Source organism: Phoenix dactylifera, chromosome 10 (assembly GCF_009389715.1).
Source record: "Phoenix dactylifera cultivar Barhee BC4 chromosome 10, palm_55x_up_171113_PBpolish2nd_filt_p, whole genome shotgun sequence".
Lineage (NCBI taxonomy): Eukaryota > Viridiplantae > Streptophyta > Magnoliopsida > Arecales > Arecaceae > Phoenix > Phoenix dactylifera.
The window spans coordinates 8,739,556-8,763,222 of NC_052401.1; the positions used below are offsets into that span (position 1 = coordinate 8,739,556).

At 36.4% G+C, this 23,667-nt stretch overlaps 1 protein-coding gene across 2 annotated transcripts in view; it reads right to left on the reverse strand.

Annotated features, from left to right (window-relative positions):
* Positions 1-23,667, reverse strand: part of LOC103715851 (ubiquitin-like modifier-activating enzyme 5) — a 37,328-nt gene that overhangs the window by 5,666 nt on the left and 7,995 nt on the right. For both annotated transcript variants that reach the window (XM_039130982.1, XM_039130983.1), the window contains exons 6-10: positions 10,209-10,361; positions 9,984-10,020; positions 7,435-7,517; positions 2,038-2,112; positions 282-356 (exon numbers count right to left, since the gene is read on the reverse strand). In XM_039130982.1, the coding sequence (XP_038986910.1) occupies positions 282-356; positions 2,038-2,112; positions 7,435-7,517; positions 9,984-10,020; positions 10,209-10,361 (423 nt within the window). The remainder of the gene's footprint in view (positions 1-281; positions 357-2,037; positions 2,113-7,434; positions 7,518-9,983; positions 10,021-10,208; positions 10,362-23,667) is intronic.

The window sequence follows — 23,667 nt, forward strand, 5'->3', positions numbered from 1 at the left end:
AAGCTCTAATATCAATACCTCATAGAAATTGTATAATTTTCCAATTAATTTAGCTTTTGCTGATTGCCACTGAGTTTAACAATTTCTATTAGGCATTCATAGATTAATTCATACGCTAAAACTGCAGATTTTTAACCCAGAAAAACAAGCTATGTAACATATGAATGCTGATAAAAAGACTTACAACACAAAGTTGCAGTGATGGTGATAAAAGAGCTACATAAGTACAAGAATTTATGTACAAGTTGATTATGGATTAGTTTTTCAAGAGCTGAATTTACCAAATAAGGAGAAACTTGCCCAAACTTCAGCAAGTATTTAAGTGCATTCTGAACTAGGAGACCAGCAACAACCCCCTGAATAGACAATGAATCTCCAGTTAGCATATATTGGATAAAGATACCAATGCTAGCACAGAATGAACAACTTGTCCAAGAACAGCTGATCATAAATCATACCATGAAATGGAAAATCATCATCACCACATCAGAAAAACAGAAAAAGAGAATGAAAAATATGACACACATACAACATTTTATGTTTAATCTTCCCACAAAATAAACAGACAAAAAACTGTCAGAATATTACACTTATTAGTAAAAGTTCAGAAGCTGCAAAAGAAAATTATTACCATGACAATAAAATATATTATCAAGGTCACTGAATCAACTCTTACAAAAAAAGGCAATTTCAATATGTTTTGGAGAAAATATAGGTAATAAATTAACAGGTTGCAAATTTAAGTCCAATGCAAGAAAAATTGAGTTCGGAACCATGAGTAAGAATTTGTAGCAGATGCTGAGATTCTTGTTTTCCATAATAGGCAGAACGGTTATAGATATACTAAAAAGTATAGGAAAACATTGCAACAGCACTAATTTTTTTATGTGAAAATAATAGTTTGTCACAATCAAACCATAATAGCCAATAACATCATTATACTCCACTGATCAATTTTATCATGGCAATTGACGTAAGAGCTGAATGACAAGAAATTAAAATTGAGGGTATGATTCAAATTCTGGAGACAACAAATGGAAGATGATGGAAGAACACAGAACATTTCCAAATGAGAAAAAAATAAATAAACACCTTTATGAATGTCATAAGAACAATATTTTGCATAAAAATAAGCATATGGGCCAAAGAAAAATCCCACATTGCAATGCATCCTAAAATTCCTGCCAAATTAGTAGAATTAATCTCTGACTTAAAATGCAACTAAAAACAACATATGCTACTCCCGGAGAAAAAGTTTTTGTAACTTAAGGAAAGTATTTCATGGTGGTGAATGTGTTAAGATCCATATGAAGGGAAAAGCAAAACGTATGGATTATTAGCCAGAAGGCCCATAACCCCTCAGATGTTGTATATTCATTCAATGCATTTCACATGTAACAAATTTACACAACTATGCACAGCCCTGTAAATATAAGCCTCCTATCTTTCAAGTTTTGCATGAAGAGCTTTGCTTAGTAATTGACACTAATCCATATGGGATCCATGTTTTCAAACATAAGTGGGTTATACGTGGATCCAGAAAGCTGTTCCTATGTGGATGGCACAAAGATTGCTAGTTGAGGTATCTCAAATATCCAATGAAATCCATAGAGAATCATAGACTAGAACTGTCTGAATGGGTGGTAGGTAAATTGGTTATATAAACAACCCAACATACAGAATTGAAGTTGATGTCACGTTCTCATGTAAGGAATGTGCTCAAAGTACTTGGATACAAAAAAAAATCTACCATACAACTACATGTACATAAATATGCAACAGTTTCTCTAGCCAATAGTCCCTAAAGTTTATATGCTAAGAATGAAAATACAACACTTCCTATCATAAGTTGGACAAATAACATATAGGATCGCGAGACAACTTCTAAAAATATCATAATTTTAACAGAATGATTTTGAAAAAATTAATAGTTGCTTCTTGAAATGAAAATGAGCCTAGAACACCTTGACTGTTATTTTTTTTCCTAACAAAAGTGAAACAAAGAAGACAAGTAAGAAGGTAAGAAAAGTCTCTTACCATGGTTGTTGGCAAAGATGCAGCACAAACACCTTCTCGCTTGAGCGTACGTTCATCCACTCCAGATGCTACAACCTATAACATATTAGACTTTTATCAACATTTTCATGCAGTCCAACGATACAAATAAAAAAGCAGTTTAATGTTCACTTGGATCTTCATCAGAGCATACAGAGAGATGACTCTTATGTGAATGAGACATCACATTAATTTCAAGTTCATTCAAAACATCAAATAGTACAATTCACATAAAAGGACTGACATATTAATTATGCAACCAAGATCATAGTGATCCTCCTAGAACTGAGAGGATAAAAAAAAATTTGGGTAGAAAACTGAAACAATGAAAGATTACCAGTGTAATGAGAGCCTTCAATGGGAGATAAAAAACAATATCCTAGGTGGACCATTTCAATATGTAGAAATTTAACATCCCCATCCATATTCTGGCATCTAAATATTTGCTATCTTATTATCATCTGTACGAAGAAAGTAAATGATGCATATTTGCTCACTACCACTTATTTGCACCGAACATTTAGCTCCCGTAACCAAATCAATAGAGAAATTTTGCTCATACAATATTCAAACAACTGCCAAGAGCATTAGCTTCTCTGTACTAAAAATTTCACTAACAATACGCTGCTTAATGCAACTAATAGCACACATGAGCTCAAGGTATGTCGTATTAGCCCAAACTGGGCAGTATAGGGCGTACTGTGTTGTACCGGTTCGGTATAGGTCTGGTATTATGCCAAAAAAATTTCGTACCGTATCGAGACTGTGCTAGCGTGGCACCGGTACGGGGTCCGGTACCGAGACGGCGAATCTTCCATGAGCTGTTGTATTAATGCAACTACAAATGCTGGAGAGATCCAAGCTTCAAAGAGAGCTTTTGTCAAGACTTGTATGGAAATTTTTTTCTCCCTATGGATTAACCTCAGTTTGAGGCTGAGAGATGACCTAAGATGTCTCAAATGACTTTTACAACTGCTCCTCCAGTCTGGAATTTGGTTCTTTCAACAAACATTTGCTAGTGCCACAGTGAAATTCCATTGCTTTTCATGTTCAACTTCGACTGCAATCCTTTTCCATGGTGATGTTAAGGACTGATATACATTGGCGAACCTTTCCCTAACAGCTTGAGCTTTTGAGATCTAGTGATAAATTAACATGGTATTAGAGCCAAAGGTCATGGGTTCAGATCCCATTAAGATTGATTTTATGCATTTATTTTCTCGAGTCTTTTCTTGTCTTGACTTATTCCCAAGTTATTCAAGCCAAGTTGACCAATTATCTTTGAGTATTCTTGATTCATTCATGCCTTCATGTGCATGGTCCAAACTGCACGCAAGGGGGGTGTTGATCAGTGTTGCAAGGACATGAATACAAGAATATAATTTGGATGTGGATCAAGTGACTGACTCAGCATGAAGGAAAAGGGGGGATACAAGGATAGGATAAATATAATTTTAACTGAATTATATATTTGTACCTTTAAACATTGTTGGTTTAAATATTAGAAGAAAATATTAAAAAGATATTGTTTGCTAAGCTTTTCAATATACATGTTTTTCTTTCAAATATCTCAATTAACTTAAAGATATAAGAAAATAATATTTTGTGAAGTTGTTTCAATACCTACATCTTTGACTTCTCTAAAAAGAAATACTCAATCCTAATATCAAAATAAAGAATAATTGTTGGAAGAATTCAAACTCTCTTCCAATCTTTAAAAGTGGATCTCAAGGAACATCATAAGTAGCCAAGTGTTTAATACATATCCAACTCAGATTTGCATCTGATACAAATTTTTGGAGCTGGATGTAAGTCTCTAGGTAAAACAGGTTTTAAGGCCTTAAAAGCACTACTTATCTCTCCTATGACACCACTCTACAAGGCATAATGAAGTCTCTAGGAATTGCACAAGGCATCAGTTACCAGTGTTAAGGCATGCAAAATAGTCATTAAGGCATCTAAAATAATTATAAGGCACATGCATTCTAAGAAAGTGGCATTACATATTTAGGAATCATTTTTTCTCATATTTCACGGGCAAATTCGAAAGGAAAGGATGATGTAAAACTCCCACATAGTGCTATTTTATTAAGAGAGGAAAGAAGCAAAGAAAGATGTTAGATATATGAGAGACAAGATATGAGAAGCTTTAGAAAAATTAAAAGAATGCGTAGCATATAAAAAATTGCAAATAGCAATCTCGTGGACTATAATACTGCTAAGATAAAGCAAAATCCATGACATCATTGTATAGTCAGTAATCACATCTTATTTAAGTGCTTGATTGTATTAAAGAGGGTCATATAAGAACCACATGCACAAATAAAACTACACACGATACACATCTGAAAGGCAATCATCAATGTTGCGACTAGCAATGTTTAGGGTTCGTCCAAACTAGGAGGGTGTTGTTGGAACATACTATTCCGATAGGAAAACAGGACCACAATGCCCTGCAAGACACAGTCATGTACTGGGATGTCCCACCATCCATCCCAATTAAAATCGATTGGGACATGGCTGTTAGGGGACTTGGTTCGACCAGTACCCAGCATACCTGACTATGTTGCCTGATTCCAAGAAGAAAAAGGGAGAGCACCTAGGACAATGCTCTCTTTACCTTTGCCTTATCATGGGGTTAATGCAAGCCAAGTTTGAGAAAGAAAGAGGGGGGGGGGGAGAGAGAATGGGAGAAAAAAGAGACATAGAAAGAAAATTGATGTTTCGCTTATATTTGATGGCATAGTTCGCCATACCGGCCTGAACCAGGCGGTATAGGGTGTACCATACCATACCAGTTAGGTACCGCTATCTGATACGGAAGGCGTACTGATACTCGGTATGCTGGAAAGAATTTGTACCATACCATACCAACACAATACTAGTGTGGCACTAGTACGGGGTCCAGTATGAGATGGCAAACCTTATTTGATGGCAACTTTTCTAAATATTATTGAAACCATAAATCTCAATATTAGTACCGACATGATACACTTCATCATTGTCTCAAAAACAACTTAAAGATGGAAAAAACTAAAAAAATATTCATTAAAAATTTATTTAAGATAAAAGGTTAAAAAAATTGAAAAACAAATAAAAATACAAAAGAAAGAATATGTCTCATCTAGTACTGGACTATCATTAGTACCTTATCATCCCAATGAAATGCTTCTATAGATCTTGGTGCCAATATTTTAAACTTTGGCGACTAGTCCTGTTTTACCTAGTTTGTTGGTTGGCTTGGTATGGATTTCAAGTTTGCAATTCGAAATTCGCTATCTACCTACAAACCCAATTCGAGAATAAGATTAGAAAATATATTTTTCGATTTTAAAAATATTCTATTTTTGATTATTAAAAAAGGTGATTGTTGGAATCTTATTTGACTTTGTAATTCCAATGAGAAAATATTAGATCAATAATAGAAGGTTAGTAATATATTATCATGGTGATAAGCTTTAAAGTCTATACACCATTCAATCTTATATAGAATTTATATCACTTACACTTTGAACAAATTTTAAATTGAGAAAACATTGCCTCCACCAGACCACCACTTCCCCGCGTTTTCCAACTAACTAGACACCTCAACTCCTAGTGGCCACAGATCCCCATTTCACTTGAAATTGAAGTCCCATTCTCGCAGGAGTCCTCACCAAATAAGGCAATAGGGTCTTTCTGTCCAAATAAACTCTTAGAAATTGAATTATATAGAGTCCTCTTGCGAGTTGGCAATACCAATTTCATTTCGTTTAAGCTTCCAGCGATTATGGTAACCTGGACTAGGCTTAGTCTCATGACCAAAAAATTTCATATCCCATCTCATTCTCATCATCCAAAAATAGGGCTATCAAATGCCATGAACTTTCTTTTTCCTCACTAATGTGATTGCCTCTCCTTTATTCTCCCTGTGCATATTCTAATAGTAACAATTGTTGCACTTCTCCTTAGTGTATCCCTCTGCTGACACACATAACATGCACTTGCACGAACAAAATCAAAACATCTATGCAAGATACTACGAAGTTTGTAGAAATGTAAATTCAATATTGTTGCTTTCTGATGCATAGATCTGAAATATTTTTTTCCGCATACCGATGGCTAGTAAAAGAATAAGAGCGCTTTAACCATATGCAACCACATGCAGCAGCTCTTTGAAACTTGTGTCAATAAATGTTTTTTCCGCATACCGATGGCTATTAAAATAATAAGAGCACTTTAACCGTATGCAACCACATGCAGCAGCTCTTTGAAACTTGGCTCAATAAATGTTACAATCTATGCTCAATAGAAGATAGGACGGTTGCTGTCATATAGTGAATAAGCCATTTTAAAGCACTGCAACATTCAGAAGAAATGGTAAAAGTCAACAGGCACAACTAGCCATGCAATTATGGTTTTCTTCTTTTTTTTTTGTTGGTGTAACCATGTAAGCCTCTATGGAGGACCTAATCAAATATATAGAGGATCTAATCAAATGTTTATGGCTTAAACGGTAGCACAGAATAGCATGCATCAATGAAGACAAATTAACCCAGCAAAATTAGAGGCCTAAGTACAAAAAATAAAATCTAAAAAGCAGATAGCAAGTATCATCATTCTTCCTCATATGATGGACAAGCCATTTACTCTTAATACATGCACCTTGAGGTTGCCTCATAAGCAACTTGACACTTTCAGTTTAATGTAAATCCTCATTAATACACCATTGTGCAAGTATTGACAAACTTCCTTTCCAGGCCAGAGGCTAACCCCAAATCCAATCAACCAGAACCATGGGCAAGAAGAATTCATAATCTTAAATCCCAAAGAAGGATGGTTAACTTGCCACATTTGTTCTTATCTCATGCACAGGCATGACTTCAGTTTGAACATCTCTTCCAATGTTCTATGTTCATGCACAAGCATGCACCATTATGTATAAGGATAAAAAGAAAAATCAAATGCTCAACAAAACTAGAATTCCATAAGTGATACAATCAAAGTAACATTCTAAATTCAATTGCCAAGTCCCCTGCTGTAGTTACAGCATATCAAAACAAATATGTTGCTCTATATTTAATCACAAAATGCCCTTAAGATAATATGATTCACCTACTGTAGTTTCAGCATATCAATGGAAATATCACGTTCAAAACTTAATGACAAAAGATCCTTGAGATAATATGCTAGTTGCTGCAGAAAGCAAAGCCCTCATACAAAGTGGTGAACTATGTACAACTATCTCTCTTAAAAAGGTTCATAAGGCATAACAGGACAAATTATGAGCCCAATACAAAGGTCACTGGAAAAAAGAAATCCAGGAAGAAAATATTAATGTCAAAACATTATAATACCACCTCATGGTCCTTCACCTCAGACAACAGCATATTAACTTACCAAAGGAGGGGCACATGCAAAACAAGCAGTTTCCCCAGGAACCAGCAGTTGTATATGACCTGAAACAGCATCTTCTGATACACCTGCCACAACAAATCTTAAATTTCAATTTCATTCATTCTTCTCCACAGCACAGCTGATGATATATCATCGACCAATCCATTCAGTTATTCATATTCAGCATCACAGAATTTGAAATTTTGAGCTTAAAGAGAGACGGACAAATAGAACAAATAGTTTAATGTCCGCATTCTAATCAGCAATATGTCGAACTTTCTGAAGTATAGATTATTCCATTTGTTTACTAGAAGATGGTTGCCACAAAAATTACAACATACATATAGCCAAGGACTGCAAAACCGACTTGAACAGCCCGGTTTGAAGCATATTGTACCAAACTGGTTCGGAACCAGGTCGAATTGCTGGTTCGGTATGGGAACCAGTCCGTACTGATCTGTATGGGTCCAAATCCAGCAAAACCATCCCCCTTGATACCATCCCTTATCCCCCAATTTCAGGTAGTACCATAAAAAGTAGGAAAAAGGGTCAGAAGTTGTCTTGGTATGTGGTGCGCACCGTGTCATACTAACCATACTAATACAAAATCAACAACATACTAGTATGATGCCTGGCACCGAGATTGCGGACCTGCATATATCTCAAGATAAAAAAATTTAGAGATGTCAACTTCATATATATGAATCAGGGGGCTTTTCTTCTAGGTTAAAACAAGTTGCAAAAGCTTTTGCATTTGATTTATCTTGAGTCAATGGAGCACTGAGGACAAGGACTAGGCCAAGGTTCGCTCTCAATTAAGGTAGCGGGCACTCCTATAAATGCCAAATAAGAACTACAAGCCCCATCTTGAACTAGAGGTCATAGACTAGGGAAACCCCCAAATGTCAGTCTCTTCAGATATTTTGTTGAATGATCTTATTGACGGTGAAGCAGGGTATTGAGTAGACTGAGGAGCAATGGAGGGTAGAACAGGCAATACAATGTATAATTGAACAAATAAGGAAAGCAAAATATAGGTTAGATGGAACAAATGGAAGATTTCTTGCAGCCACAAGAACACAATATCCATAAATGCTAAATATTAGAGTACATATTACCCTATTACTCTACATGTATGTATGCATACGGCTATAGCAAGTATACCATTTGTATATAGCAGATATATTTGATTTTTTCCCTCATGAGCAGAAAAACATATTTCCAAGAACACTTACTCTCCTTGTAGCATCAACTCAAAGCTTTTTTCTAGGGATTCATGAGAAAACGAGAACTTAGTTTGAAGGTTTGAAGGATCCAATACTCCATCACCTACTGATTGCATCATCATTGGCTCCAAATAATTATTCAATTTGCAATAGAACCTCGGGGATCTGAAGCTATTGTTAGGGTGAGGCAAGAACCTAATATGGTTGCAGAATTGCACATATATCCTTATTTCTCTTACACTGTCAATGTATCTGAAACCCTGTTTTTCAATCTCTGACTTAACAACAGCCAATACTTTTAAAAGCTTATACACAGTTTGCTATTTAACCTTTTTATCTTCTTCCCTTACAAGCCATAAAGTCACTTTTTTGAGGAGAAAGAATAAGTACGAGGGCAACCTGTCTTATCCAAGTTACGCACAATGTGATCAAACTAAGATCTTATCTGGCTTCTTTGTCTACCGTGTGTATAATATTCCAACTTAAACCTTCATGTGTGTGTACATTGCTTTGACGTCCATTGCACATAAGTATACTAAGACTGGTAGTCAAACTACATGGTGTGACATCTAAATTAATGATCAACAGTTCCACACTGTTCATCATTATCTACAATGTCTGGAGAGACTACAAAATTTACCTACACATCAAGTGATTACCAAATGAGTGATTTTTCGACAATAGAATAATAGATTAACTTTGACTATTGGTTGAGAACCATCCAAAACACCTAAATTCTGCTGTGCATACATGTTTTAAGATATGTAGGAGAGTTGAATGACCCAAGATGATGATAGCCACAGACCTCTAAGTTAACCTGGGAGAATTAAAGTCATCCTCACATTTATATACATAGTAACATGAATATTCCTTATAAAAAGCCAACCCAAATTGATGGAACAAGGCTTGGTAGTTATGGTAATATTTCGAGCACACAACAAACCAAACTTGAGTGAAAAAAATCTCAAAAATTATAATGAAATTGAGAGAATTTTTACAACATAAAATTTGATTCATAATAACCAATATTTCTATATCTAAACCCAGTTCTGGATTTTTTTTCCTTATCTCCTCCAGCACCATGCTGGTTATATGGAGCTATCTAGATAATAACAAATCTTTCTTGTGTGAAGTTACTGCTAGATTCTGAAAACAAATCTTTAGCCAAAGAGAGCTAATATTATCAGAATATACCCTATAATTACAGCTCATGGACACATGTTACTGTGATATAGCAGCACACCATCAAATGTCTCAACAAATAAACAGAAAATCACAGCAATAACATGATTAAACTTCCAAAATAAATGAGAGTGTGCACGTTACCAGACTCCATCCATGTCTGACCCAGCTCATTGCAGGCCTGAACAACAAAAGTAACGACTGTTCTAGAAACAAATCAAAAAGAAAACTAGAATACCCATGGTGAATAATAAGAAAAAGGTATTATTAAATTCAAGAAAAAAGATAGCAAAAGATGATAATTACAAAATGATAAAATAATTTTTGTTGTCATTTGGAAAAACTCATCATTCTGGAAAGGGTCATTACCTGGTTCACAACCATACGAGCCTCGTAGTTATCAACACAGCTCAAAACAAGATCAATTCCAGTACTACGTCCAGATTTCTGAGAGCCTTTTGCCCTAAGGCTTTCCGTGAAGATTTCAAACCCTTTCACAGTTGTGATGTTTAACGAATAGCTCTGAGGACAAGGAAAGCATTAGTCGCCACAAACAGTTGAATATGAAGAAAATAAAAAGATACAGTAAATGAAGACAACTTTGACCGCTATTGAAGATCGAAAGAGATATTATACTTCTAATTACAAGCAGTTAATAGGAACAAAGTGACCGGCATTAATCAAAAATTCATAAAGACACATATAGAACTTGTGGCAATATATGTCAGATTGGATGTATGGATTAAAATTTTTGGACTCTTCGCTGCAATCATTTACCCTATCATACATTTATTATACAGCTAATGAGAAATAGATGAAAACACGCCTCATTGATCTAGCATATGGTGGGAGAAGCAATCTTCTTTTAGGGTGTGGCCACATAGCTTTGGGACACGAGTAACATTTCATAGACAACTTTGGATCCAGGCAATATTTTATGATCTTACCATACACAATATTGAGCAATAACTAAGGGTCCACAGAAACAAAAGACTCACAACGATGAGAATGCAAATAGTTTATGCAGTTTTTCAGCTCTTGGTCTATCTGAACAATCAATTGTCAGCCTATTAGCCAAACCAAAATGAGATACAAAACCTGAGAAGCCTCAAAAACTATCCTACCAAATATATTTCAGCCTCCGTAAAACATAAGCAACATTTAGGTTTTAAGCAAACTCCAAAAATTCATCATCCTATAGTTCTTCACCTGGACATTAGAATTAGAAGAAGTGGTGGATGAACCAACCCAAAGGTCCTTATAAGGGTTACTCAACAGTCCACACCACATGGGTCAAAATTTCCACATGCTGCATCAGCCATCCAATGTAGGCGTTACCAACTGCCTTTCCACCTATATTTTCAGGGATACACTCATATTCATCACATCATTTTGCACGTGCATGTCTGGATTCCACATTTGAATCTCTACTGACCCTCATGTTCAAGTATGCATTTGTGTACCAATCTAAGATTTTTCTTTTTCCCTTTTCCATAATAGGCAGTAGATACAAGTACAACTAGTGAAATGCTAAGATATAGCAGCTTAACATTTGTGTTAATGATTCTCGTGAAGACTAGACTATAGTTCTCTAGACGATCTAACGTTGACTTAATAATAGTGATCTACCTTGTGTTTGTGATAAGAATGTTGATTTTGATCAGTTGTCTAGTTTTTATGATAGAAGAACGCTTCCAAAGTTGTGTTTTTTAGTTTTTTATAAAACTTCTCCTGCACTATATTATCACCGTATAATGAGGTTGTTATGCCTATAGTTCTTTAGTAAGACAAGTCAATTAGAACTTCCATAAAAATCACCAATTTTTGCTTACTGAGCAGTTCTGCACACATGTAATATACACAGGTGCACATATACGCATGTACGAAGTTCAATGAGAATCCTCAAAAATCATTTTGTATACCATGGTGATGTCTTAGAGTGGTAGTAAATAGTATTAAGTTTTGGACCACGATGCACTCACACTTGAGAATTCTGGGTTTATTGACCAGCAACTTTACATATTCTAAATGAACTTTCAGTAAGTATTTTGCCTATAATAAATCCAAGAAATTAATGATTTAAGGGTGGGTTCATACCTACACTCATATTATAATATAGGTAGGTTTAAAGTTATATCAGACCTCATTTTTTGATTACTTCATTAAATAAACAGAAACAACAATATATGTATCCTTGTGGTAACCATACGCTGCCTAATCTACACTTTTTCCCCTGTTCAACAATTGTATTAGCATCGCTATGTGACACAAGTAACCATCCCAACTATTTCATAGCAACCAAACTCACATTTCTGGGATGCCTACAGTTCCTGACAAGCATCTTACTCCACTCCTTTACCATATAGCTTTTTCCCCTAGTCATTTATCAAACTATCAGCAGTTTAATAGAGCAGTAGCATTTATATATATCAGCCATCTACTCATTGGATGGTGATTTATTTATATCAATCTTGATGATTTCCTCCTGAAGATGTTGAATTTAGTGAGCAATCACTTTACAAATTTCAGAAAGAATTTGCATATAATACACTCAAACATGAGATGAGTGAGAGTTCAGTCCATCTCTACACTAGTAGAAGTTATTGATGGATGCCAAAAGCTCGCTGTTCAGTTATCTATAGAAATAAACCATAATCCTGGACATAACCATCAAGCTTCTTGTAACTATTTGGAATAAAGCTTTATGAATCATCCTTTGTCATACATTATTATATGGTGCTAACAATGATGTTATTTCCGTGTTACACAAAAGAGGCACGGATCATATTTTTGTAGTTACAAAAAATATCACATGTTACTCTGTCTGCATTTTGACCCTTTTTCCTATGTTCAACATCCACATTAGCATGGCCACAAGAGACCTGTTTATGCCAACAATCTTTTAGCCTACACTTTGTAAAACCTTATTACACTGATATATTGAGATATCATCTTCATTGATACCAAATCTCTGCAGCAGTTTAATGTTTTCATATCTCTCAATCATCCAATTACCGATTGCACAATACTATTTTGATCCATCATTTCATCATTCCATGACATAAACACACGCCCACACTACACCCAGGTGTGTAAAAGAAAAAAGGATAAAAGAAGGATCATATTTTGCTTTTCTACCTGTCAGAAAAACATCATTCAGATTATCATAGCAACTCTTAATCATGGATTTAGGTAGGTCCTCATGGATTTAGGTAAGTCGAAACTTTTAAGAAGATCTCTCTGACTTCATTTGTGGAAGCATAAGATAGAATAAACACCAAGACTACTACATACTTAGCAATTTGCCGTCCATGCTTGGAGGTGATTCCTGCTACACCCCTCTTCCAGCTTCAAGCCTAGAAAATCAAACCTTAATATAAGTTCTAAAGCTGCAAGAGTTTTCTTAGACACAAGAATTTAGCCCTTGATAGGCATAACTAGCAAGGTTGGAGAATTTTATTGCTGATGCTGATGGTATAGAGCCTGTTAAAAATGATTGACAGATACTGTTTCATAAATCCATCTACTACGTCAATAGAGGAAATGTTGATCATTATTTTAATTTTCTTGTTAAATTACCAGCTCACAAATTTTCCACATACTTACTCAGCATTCTCTTAGATCTTACTTGTTAACAAAAACACTAAAAAGAAATGCTTAAGCAAACATATTACCTAGACTCATGCCTCCAACTTGAAGGAACCATGTCAATAAGTATCAGCAAGTTGGATATGTTAGAAACTTCAGATACCTCTGTTTGCATGTTCTAAAGATGGTGAAGAGTCCGACTTTCAAGAGCAAGTCAAACACAAATCTCAAATAAATCCTACCTGTTGCCCAAGGTGACAAGCCAAGAGGGGGGGTGAATTGGTTTCTTTTAATTTTAACTATCTTACTTGTGTTAAATAATGAGTTAGTGAACTTAAACAAATCACAATGCAAACAACAAGAAGTATAGTGGTTCGGTGCTCTCCTTAGCACCTACGTCCACTCCCCAAGCGACCCCTTGGGAATTCACTATAATTCCGCGGATTACAGTTGGATTGTTTTCCGGGCTCACAATCCAAAAACCTTTACACTTTGGTTTTTCGGGTTCACCAAAAACCTATGTTGGTTTTACGGGCTCACTAACGAACCTATGTTGGTTTTACGGGCTCACCAACGAACCTTTACAATTGGTTTTCCGGGTTCACCAATCAACCTATTCCGTTGGTTTTGCGGGCTAACCAACCAACCTTTACAAGTAGTTTAATAAACAAAGAAAGAAGATTTAAACTCCTAGATGAGCAAATATAACAATATAATCTACAAATAAGAGTTTAGAGAATAGTTATCGCTTGATATGACTTCTCTCTTCTTTGTCAAGGATGCTTCACTCTTCACGGGTGGACGGAGCTCTTAATGACTCTTTGAATCTGCTCAACCACTTTCTTTTGACTCTTGAATGAAGCACTTGGATGAAGAAGATTAGGGCACTTTGTCTTTCTTGTGTACTCTTTGATATTCTTGCAAAAGGATGTTCTCTCTAATGAATAGTGCCACTTTAAATAGTTTTCTTCATCCATTGGACAAGCCCCAATGGTTAGAATTCAAAAACTAGCCGTTATTCACTGTTGGAAGGACAAAAAGTACTTCTGCAGAACTAGCCGTTATGCTTCTGCCCGTGTTTGGGTCGGCTCAACCTGTCCTTGGGTCGACCCAACTTTCACTTGGGTCGACTCAAATTTTCCTTGGGTCGACCCTCTCAGAACCACAGAAACTTGCAATTCAGCCTTCCTTCACTTGGGTCGACCCAACATTTCTTTGGGTCGACTCAAGGTTTAGTTGGGTTGACTCAACTTCTTCTTGGGTCGACCCTCTCAGGATTTCCAGAGAACCTTTTCTGTCATCTGTTCTGTCTTGCCTTTGGGTCGACCCACTCAGGGTTTGGGTCGACTCAAGCTTGGGTCGACTCAACTTTATCTTGGGTCGACCCTCTCAGTATTTTCAGAGAACCATTTTCTGAGTTGTTGAGAAGCTTGATGTTTGGGTCGACTCATGCTTTCCTTGGGTCGACCCAACTTACTGTTCATCTGTGCCATTTTTGCAGAAGTGTGCCAAATGCTTTCTTGATGTGCCGGGGTCGACCCAATCAACCTTGGGGTCGACTCAATCCACACTTTGCTGCAACTCAAGGTTAGATTCATCCATATAAACAATGAAATGCATCTTTATATAATTATACGAATATACTGAGAGTAACAGACTTACAAATGAAGTATCGAATTAACTTATAACATACTCTCGATTATTGCTTGTTAATCATCAAAATAACACTATCATCCTCAATCTCCCCCTTTTTGATGATTACAAAATATAGAGTATGAACCTATTGATACTTGTCTTAAAATCAGTTTTAAAAGGGCTCAAGTTGCTGAATTTTAGCTTTTCAAATATGAGAGTGAAGTCTCCCCCTATTTCATCCAAATGTTTCCAATTTGACTTTTTGAATTGCTCCCCCTTTCAATTATATTTCATTAAAGATGAAACTCCAAAAATTTGAGATAAAGCATGAGTTTCAGGTTATGTATCGAGGTGTGAAAGGTGCGTGCCAAATTCTGAAATTCTATGTGCCAAATTCTGAAACTCAATTGAAATTTTAGATTTGATCATTTTCATTGTTACAAATTGCTCCCCCTTAAATGTATATGCTTTCCCATTATAATTTTCAATTTGTTTTACAACTTATTTCTCTTTTCTTATACAACTTATTTCTCTTTCTTTACTTCTCCCCCTTTTTGTTATCATCAAATAGGTGCATGGAAATAGATACAATAAATAACAAACATTCAAACTTCATTGATCAAAATAGGAACATTTTAGTACAATAATGCCAAAAACAAAAGCAAATACAATGTTCCTCAATCAAAGTTCAAAGTACATGATAAACACAAAATACATATGAGAACTAGATACCTATCCTAGGCTCTAAACAGAAATACTAATATCAGCCTAGGGAGTATTTAATGGCTGGGATCTAGTCCTCATCCTCCTAGTGTACGTGGCGAGGGGAGGTTGAGCCTGATGAGACTGAGTCTAGCGTTGAGCACGATGAGCTGGATGACTCTGTGCCAAAATCTCTTACTCAGCTGCCTGTGGCACAGATGGTCGATGAACCTCTCTCTCTCTCCGTAGAGCTCCTATCTGCTCTCTCAGATCACTGATCTCAGCAGTCATGACATCGAGTCTGCTTGTCAGCCTATCAGAGAAAATCCTCGTCTGAGCTGATATAAGCTCAGTCATCCTACTCCAATACTCATCTGTGTCTCCCGCAGGAACAGATGACGAAGGTCCAGCCTCTGAAGGTGCAGTAGGATGATCCATATGCTCCTCATCCTCAGGGATAGGGTCTCCAATATCTGGTGCATCACCCTCTGGTGCATCACCCTGAATTCCTGCTCCAGTATGAACCCACTGCCCGTTCACTTTCTCATAGCCCATGCGTATAAGTGATCGTGCAGTGTATGTATCAGTATGAAGTAGCTGCCTGGAGATCTCCCCCTCGACAGATATGTCGTGCTGTCGGAAGATCAAGGTGAGTATCATACTATAAGGCAGAGATACTCTGGAGTTGCAGATCACCTTCCTCATCTGCCTCAGGATCATGACCGGGAGATTCAGGGGAATACCCTGAATAATATGCTCCATCACTACTAGATCTCGCTCTGTGATGAGATCGAATCTCCCGCTCTTCGGAAATAAAATCCTATTTATGATACTGAGCAATAACCTCATTTCAGCAGAAAGAGAGCTAGCTATTACCTTCTCGGAAAAGTCGAAGTTTTCATTTTCCATTATCAACTGTAGGGCTCTCATCTTATTTTCAGGCTTTTCTGGAGTGGCTCCTTCACATGGAAGATGAAGTAGCTCACTCAAACTCTCCTCGAAAACTCGAACCCTAACTCCTCGAACTTCCGAAATAAGCCCTCCCATTCCAGTTTTGAGGAAGGCATAGAACTCCCGAACTAATCCGGGGTAGATCATCACATCTAGGGAGCAAAGATACTCCCAACCTTGCCTTTGGATCCATTCCCTCAAACGGAACCCTTCTTGATCAAAGAACTCGGAATGGATCCTTCTCCCCGTTGTAACTGGTCTCCCCGCAAATCTTGCAAGTATTACTGAGGGGGAAGGAGGAGGAGGTGGCTCTGCACGTGCCTCACATTGTGGAGACACTGTAGATGGCTCCGTAGCATGTCTTTCCTCACGTTGGATCCGTGAGACTCTTCCGGATCTCTTGGCTACGGCTCTTTTGGGTCCCATTTCTCCAAGATCTTAAAGTAATCTACTGTTTGGAGATGATTGGAGGAGTTTGGAGAGTGGGGAATAGGGTTTTCAGAAGAGGACAAGGGCAAACAGTGCCCTAAAAGAGCTCTCGGGTCCCCCTTTTAACAGTGGGGTCCCGACGTTGGGTCGACTCAAGAATTTTCTTGGGTCGACTCAACGTTGGGTCGACCCTATTCTGGGTTGGGTCGACCCAAGTTCAGACATTTTTCCTTTCTCTTCCTTTTCGCTTCTAAAAATTTTTCTTGCTTCCAATCCTTACAAATTCTTTCTGGAACAATGATACATGAGTAGGGAATCTATAGATGACAAGTTTGACTCATGTTTCATGAGTTTTTAGAAATGGGAGGAATGTATTATGAGACAGCTTGCTCCCTTTTATATCTCTTCAATAAAAAGGATCACATATGCCTAATTCCCTCCTTAGCGTGCAGAATCTATCTTCACTCAAGGGTTTTGTGAATATGTCGGCTAATTGTTTTTCAGTGCATATATGCTCAATACATATGTTTCCATTTTGCACATGATCCCTAATAAAATGATATCGTATTTCTATGTGTTTGGCTTTAGAATGCTGAACCGGATTTTTAGTAAGATTGATGGCACTAGTACTATCACACTTAATAGGAATATTATCTAGCTTAACTCCATAGTCCTCTAGTTGTTGCTTAAGCCATAGTACTTGAGCACAACAACTACCAGCAGCTATATATTCAGCTTCAGCTGTTGACAGTGCCACTGAATTCTGCTTTTTGCTAAACCATGATACTAAGTTGTTTTCTAAGAATTGACATGTACCACTAGTGTTCTTCCTACCTAATTTGCATCCAGCAAAATCAGCATCTGAGTATGCAAGCAAATCTAGACAGGAGTCTCTTGAGTACCATAATCCTATATTCGTAGTTCCTCTTAAATATTTAAGGATTCTTTTAACAGCACTTAAATGTGACTCCTTAGGATCTGATTGGTATCTAGCACATATTCCTATACTAAATACGATGTCTGGTCTACTAGCAGTAAGGTAGAGCAAGGATCCAATTAGTCCTCTATAAAGCTTAATATCAATACTCTTTCCTTTTTCATCTTTGTCTAGCTTACTAAAAGGATTCATTGGAGTACCTACTCCCTTATGATTTTCATTCCCAAACTTCTTTAGTATTTCCTTTGTATACTTAGTTTGATGAATGAAAATGCCTTCTTTAGTTTGTTTGATTTGTAATCCTAGAAAGAAACTTAGTTCTCCCATCAAACTCATTTCGAATTCTCCATGCATTAAATCAGCAAATTCTTTGCAAAGAGTATCATTTGTGGCACCAAAGATTATGTCATCTACATATATTTGTACCACTAATAGATTTTTGTCCTTTCTTTTGAGAAATAGTGTTTTATCTACATTTCCTCTACTAAAGTCATTATTAAGCAGAAATTTGCTTAATCGATCATACCAAGCCCTAGGTGCTTGCTTTAATCCATATAATGCCTTATGTAGTTTAAACACATGATTTGGCAATTCATGATTCTCAAAACCAGGAGGTTGCTCTACATATACTTCTTCCTCAATAAAACCATTTAAGAATGCACTCTTTACATCCATTTGATATAATTTGAAATCCATGAAACATGCAAATGCTAGAAGTAGTCTAATGGCCTCTAATCTAGCTACAGGAGCAAATGTTTCATTAAAATCTATTCCTTCTTCTTGATTGTATCCCTTAGCTACAAGTCTAGCTTTATTTCTTATAACTAACCCATTTTCATCTAATTTATTTCTAAAGATCCATTTTGTTCCAATTACTGAATTATGCTTTGGTCTTTCAGTTAATGTCCATACATTACTTCTTTTGAATTGATTTAATTCTTCTTGCATGGCATTTATCCAATTAGTATCTTTTTCAGCTTCTTCATAAGTCTTAGGTTCTATTGTGAAACAAAAGCAAGATAATCATTTAAATTTCTAAGAGATGATCGAGTTCTTACCCCTTGAGATGGATCACCAATGATTAAGTCTTTAGGGTGTCCATATGCATACCTCCATTTCTTTGGCAAGTTTTGAGATTGTGGTGGCACGCAATCATCTCCCTTATCTTGAATTGGCACGTCATCAATATTCAACTTTTCAAAGTCGATAATTCTTGCATCATCATCAAGAATATTTTCTTTCCTAGCAGACTCACTATCAGACTCATCAAATATGATATTAACTGACTCTTCCACTACAAGAGTTCTTTTATTAAATACTCTGTATGCCCTGCTAGATGTGGAGTATCCTAAGAAGATACCTTCATCTGACTTGGCATCAAATTTACTTAGATCCTCCTTGCCATTGTTTAAGATGAAACATCTACATCCAAATACTCTAAGATATTTAGCAGTTGGTTTCTTATTCTTCCAAAGTTCATAAGGAGTTTTCTTGGTTATTGGTCGTATTAAAACCCAATTTAGAATATGGCAAGCAGTGTTTATAGCTTCAGCCCAAAAGTACTTTGAAAGATTTGACTCACACAACATCGTGCGTGCCATTTCTGCCAATGTCCTGTTTTTCCTTTCAACAACCCCATTTTGTTGAGGCGTTCTAGGTGCTGAGAATTGATGTGAAATACCATTTTTATTACAAAATTCTTCAAAGTGTTGATTTTCAAATTCAGCACTATGATCACTTCGAATTGCTACTAAGGTGAGCTTCTTTTCATTTATGATATTACTATATAGTTTCAAGAATTCTGAAAATGCTTCATTCTTATGTGCCAAAAATGAAACCCATGTATATCTTGAGAAATCATCTACAATTACTAGTCCATATTTCTTCCCTCCTAGACTCGCAGTTCTAGTGGGTCCAAATAAATCCATGTGTATGAGTTCAAAAGGCCTAGTTGTTGATACTATATTCTTTAATTTGAAAGATGATTTAGTTTGTTTTCCTAATGAGCATGGTCCACAGATTTTGTCTTTTTCAAAAATCAGTTTTGGCACATCTTTTATTAATTCCTTCTTGACTAGTTTTGATATTAATTCCATACTAGCATGTCCTAGTCTATGATGCCAAAGCCAACTTGTTTCATTTTTCTTTTCTTCATTAGTAATTAAGCATAATCCATTTTTCTTGCCTAAATCATGAAGATCTACCAAGTAAATATTTCTTTGCCTTTGTCCTACAAATACAATGCTATTATCTTTAGGATTTGTGATTATGCATACTGATGCTTCAAATGTGACTTTAAACCCTTTATCACAAAATTGACTTATGCTAAGCAGGTTATGTTTCAAACCCTTAACTAATAAGACATTTTCTATAAAAATGGATGGAGTAATGAAAATTTTACCCTTTCCAATGATATGCCCTTTACCATTGTCTCCATAGGTTACTACTCCACCCTTCTTTGATTCCAAGGTGACAAATTGGTCTACGTCACCGGTCATGTGTCTTGAACAGCCGCTATCTAGATACCATCGTTTTTCCACTTTATCAGCTGCAAGACACCCCTGCAATCAAGATCAAGAAAGAACTTTAGGTACCCAAACTATGTTGGGTCCTTTAGAGTTAGTACTTGATGTTCCTTTTGGAACCCAAACTTTCTTGAATTTAATCTTATGATTATTACTTAATTTGTTTTGACTGGACTTTCTATAGTTACATTCATATGCTTTATGTCCTAATTTATTGCAGCAATGACAAGTAATATTTTCATTTTAGCTTTTACAAAAATGTTTTTTAAGAATTTTTGTTTCCTATTTGTTTTATATCCTAATCCAGCCTTATCATATACAGCTTTTTGACTATCAAGAATCATATTTAATTTGGTAGAACTAAGTGTAAACTTATCTACTAAGAATTTATATTTTTCAGCATCTTCTTTTAACTTGATATTTTCAGCAATTAGATTCTTGGTTTCATTTGTAAGTTTCCTACTTAATGTTTCATAGTTATGAGATAGTTTTAACTTATCTTTGATAAAAGATTGATTTTCTTCTTTTAGAACTTTATTTTTATTGATAAGTTTCTTATGTTCTTCCATGAGTTCTAAGAATGCATCATGTAATTCATCAACAGTAAAATCAGATTCAAGTTCAGAATCTACCTCATCGTCATTGGCCATATGACACATTTGGGCCGTCTCTTGATGATCTTTCTCTTCCGAACTTGACTCCTCACTTTCACTCCATTCAGCCATGAAGTTCTTCTTTTTCAGTTTTCTTGCCATCCATTTTAAATTTGGGCAATCTATCTTATAATGCCCGAGTTTGTTACACTCATAGCAAATAGGAGTTTCTTTTTTCTTTTCTTTGTCCTTACCCTTTTCTTTGCTTGAGCTACCTTTGAGGAAGGGTTTCTTTTTATATAATCTATTCTTACCTCTCATAAATTTTCTGAATTTTCTTCCAAGCATAGCCATCCCTTCTTCATCAAATTCATCATCATCTGAATCTTCCGATTCAGTTTGTTGTTTAGGGGTGGTAGTCTTTAGGGCAATGGACTTTCTTCTCTTGACCTCATCTTCCGAATTTTGCCTCATTGTCAACTCATGGGTCATGAGTGATCCTAGAAGTTCCTCTAATTGCAGTGTGTTGAGGTCCTTAGCTTCCTGAATTGCGGTTACCTTGGCCTCCCAAATTCTTGGTAAAGACCTGAGAATTTTTCGCACCAATTCAGAGTTAGTGTAAGACTTTCATAAACTCTTAAGCCCATTTATAATTTCAGTAAAACGAGTAAACATATCAGTTATGGACTCAGTAGATTCCATTTTAAACAATTCATACTTGTGTACTAATATGTTTATTTTTGACTCCTTAACTTGATTGGTCCCTTCATGAGTGACCTCAAGTTTGTCCCAAATTTCTTTAGCAGAGATGCAAGTAGATATTCTATTAAATTCACTTACATCTAATGAGCAATAAAGTACATTTATAGCTTTTGCATTTAACTGTGCCAATCTTCTATCACTTTCATTCCAATCCATTTCTGGTTTGGGTATGATAGTGCCCTCTATATTAAGTGTGGGTATGTGAGGCCCTCTAGTAATGATGTACAATAATTCATAGTCTAAAGCTTGAATGAATATCCTCATCCTAGCTTTCCAATATGTGTAGTTTGTGCCATTAAATAGAGGTGGTCTATTTGTGGATTGCCCCTCACTCATAGAACATCCCACTTGGGTTGTCATGATCTTTAACTCTTGATTGTGAGATCAATGAGTACTATTGGAGCACCTTGCTCTGATACCACTTGTTGCCCAAGGTGACAAGCCAAGAGGGGGGGTGAATTGGTTTCTTTTAATTTTAACTATCTTACTTGTGTTAAATGATGAGTTAGTGAACTTAAATAAATCACAATGCAAACAACAAGAAGTATAGTGGTTCGGTGCTCTCCTTAGCACCTACGTCCACTCCCCAAGCGACCCCTTGGGAATTCACTATAATCCCGCTGATTATAGTTGGATTGTTTTCCGGGCTCACAATCCAAAAATCTTTACACTTTGGTTTTCCGGATTCACCAAAAACCTATGTTGGTTTTACGGGCTCACCAACGAACCTATGTTGGTTTTACGGGCTCACCAACGAACCTTTACAATTGGTTTTCCGGGTTCACCAATCAACCTATTCCGTTGGTTTTGCGGGCTAACCAACCAACCTTTACAAGTAGTTTAATAAACAAAGGAAGAAGATTTAAACTCCTAGATGAGCAAATATAACAATATAATCTACAAAGAAGAATTTAGAAAATAGTTATCGCTTGATATGACTTCTCTCTTCTTTGTCAAGGATGCTTCAGTCTTCACGGGTGGATGGAGCTCTTAATGACTCTTTGAATCTGCTCAACCATTTTCTTTTGACTCTTGAATGAAGCACTTGGATGAAGAAGATTAGGACACTTTGTCTTTCTTGTGTACTCTTTGATATTCTTGCAAAAGAATGTTCTCTCTAATGAATAGTGTCACTTTAAATAGTTTTCTTCATCCATTGGACAAGCCCCAATGGTTAGAATTCAAAAACTAGCCGTTACTCACTGTTGGAAGGACAAAAAGTACTTCTGCAGAACTAGCCGTTATGCTTCTGCCCGTGTTTGGGTCGGCTCAACCTGTCCTTGGGTCGACCCAACTTTCACTTGGGTCGACTCAAACTTTTCTTGGGTCGACCCTCTCAGAACCACAGAAACTTGCAATTCAGCCTTCCTTCACTTGGGTCGACCCAACATTTCTTTGGGTCGACTCAAGGTTCAGTTGGGTCGACTCAACTTCTTCTTGGGTCAACCCTCTCAGGGTTTCCAGAGAACCTTTTCTGTCATCTGTTCTGTCTTGCCTTTGGGTCGACCCACTCAGGATTTGGGTCGACTCAAGCTTGGGTCGACTCAACTTTATCTTGGGTCGACCCTCTCAGTATTTCCAGAGAACCATTTTCTGAGTTGTTGAGAAGCTTATTGTTTGGGTCGACTCATGCTTTCCTTGGGTCGACCCAACTTACTGTTCATCTGTGCCATTTTTGCAGAAGTGTGCCAAATGCTTTCTTAATA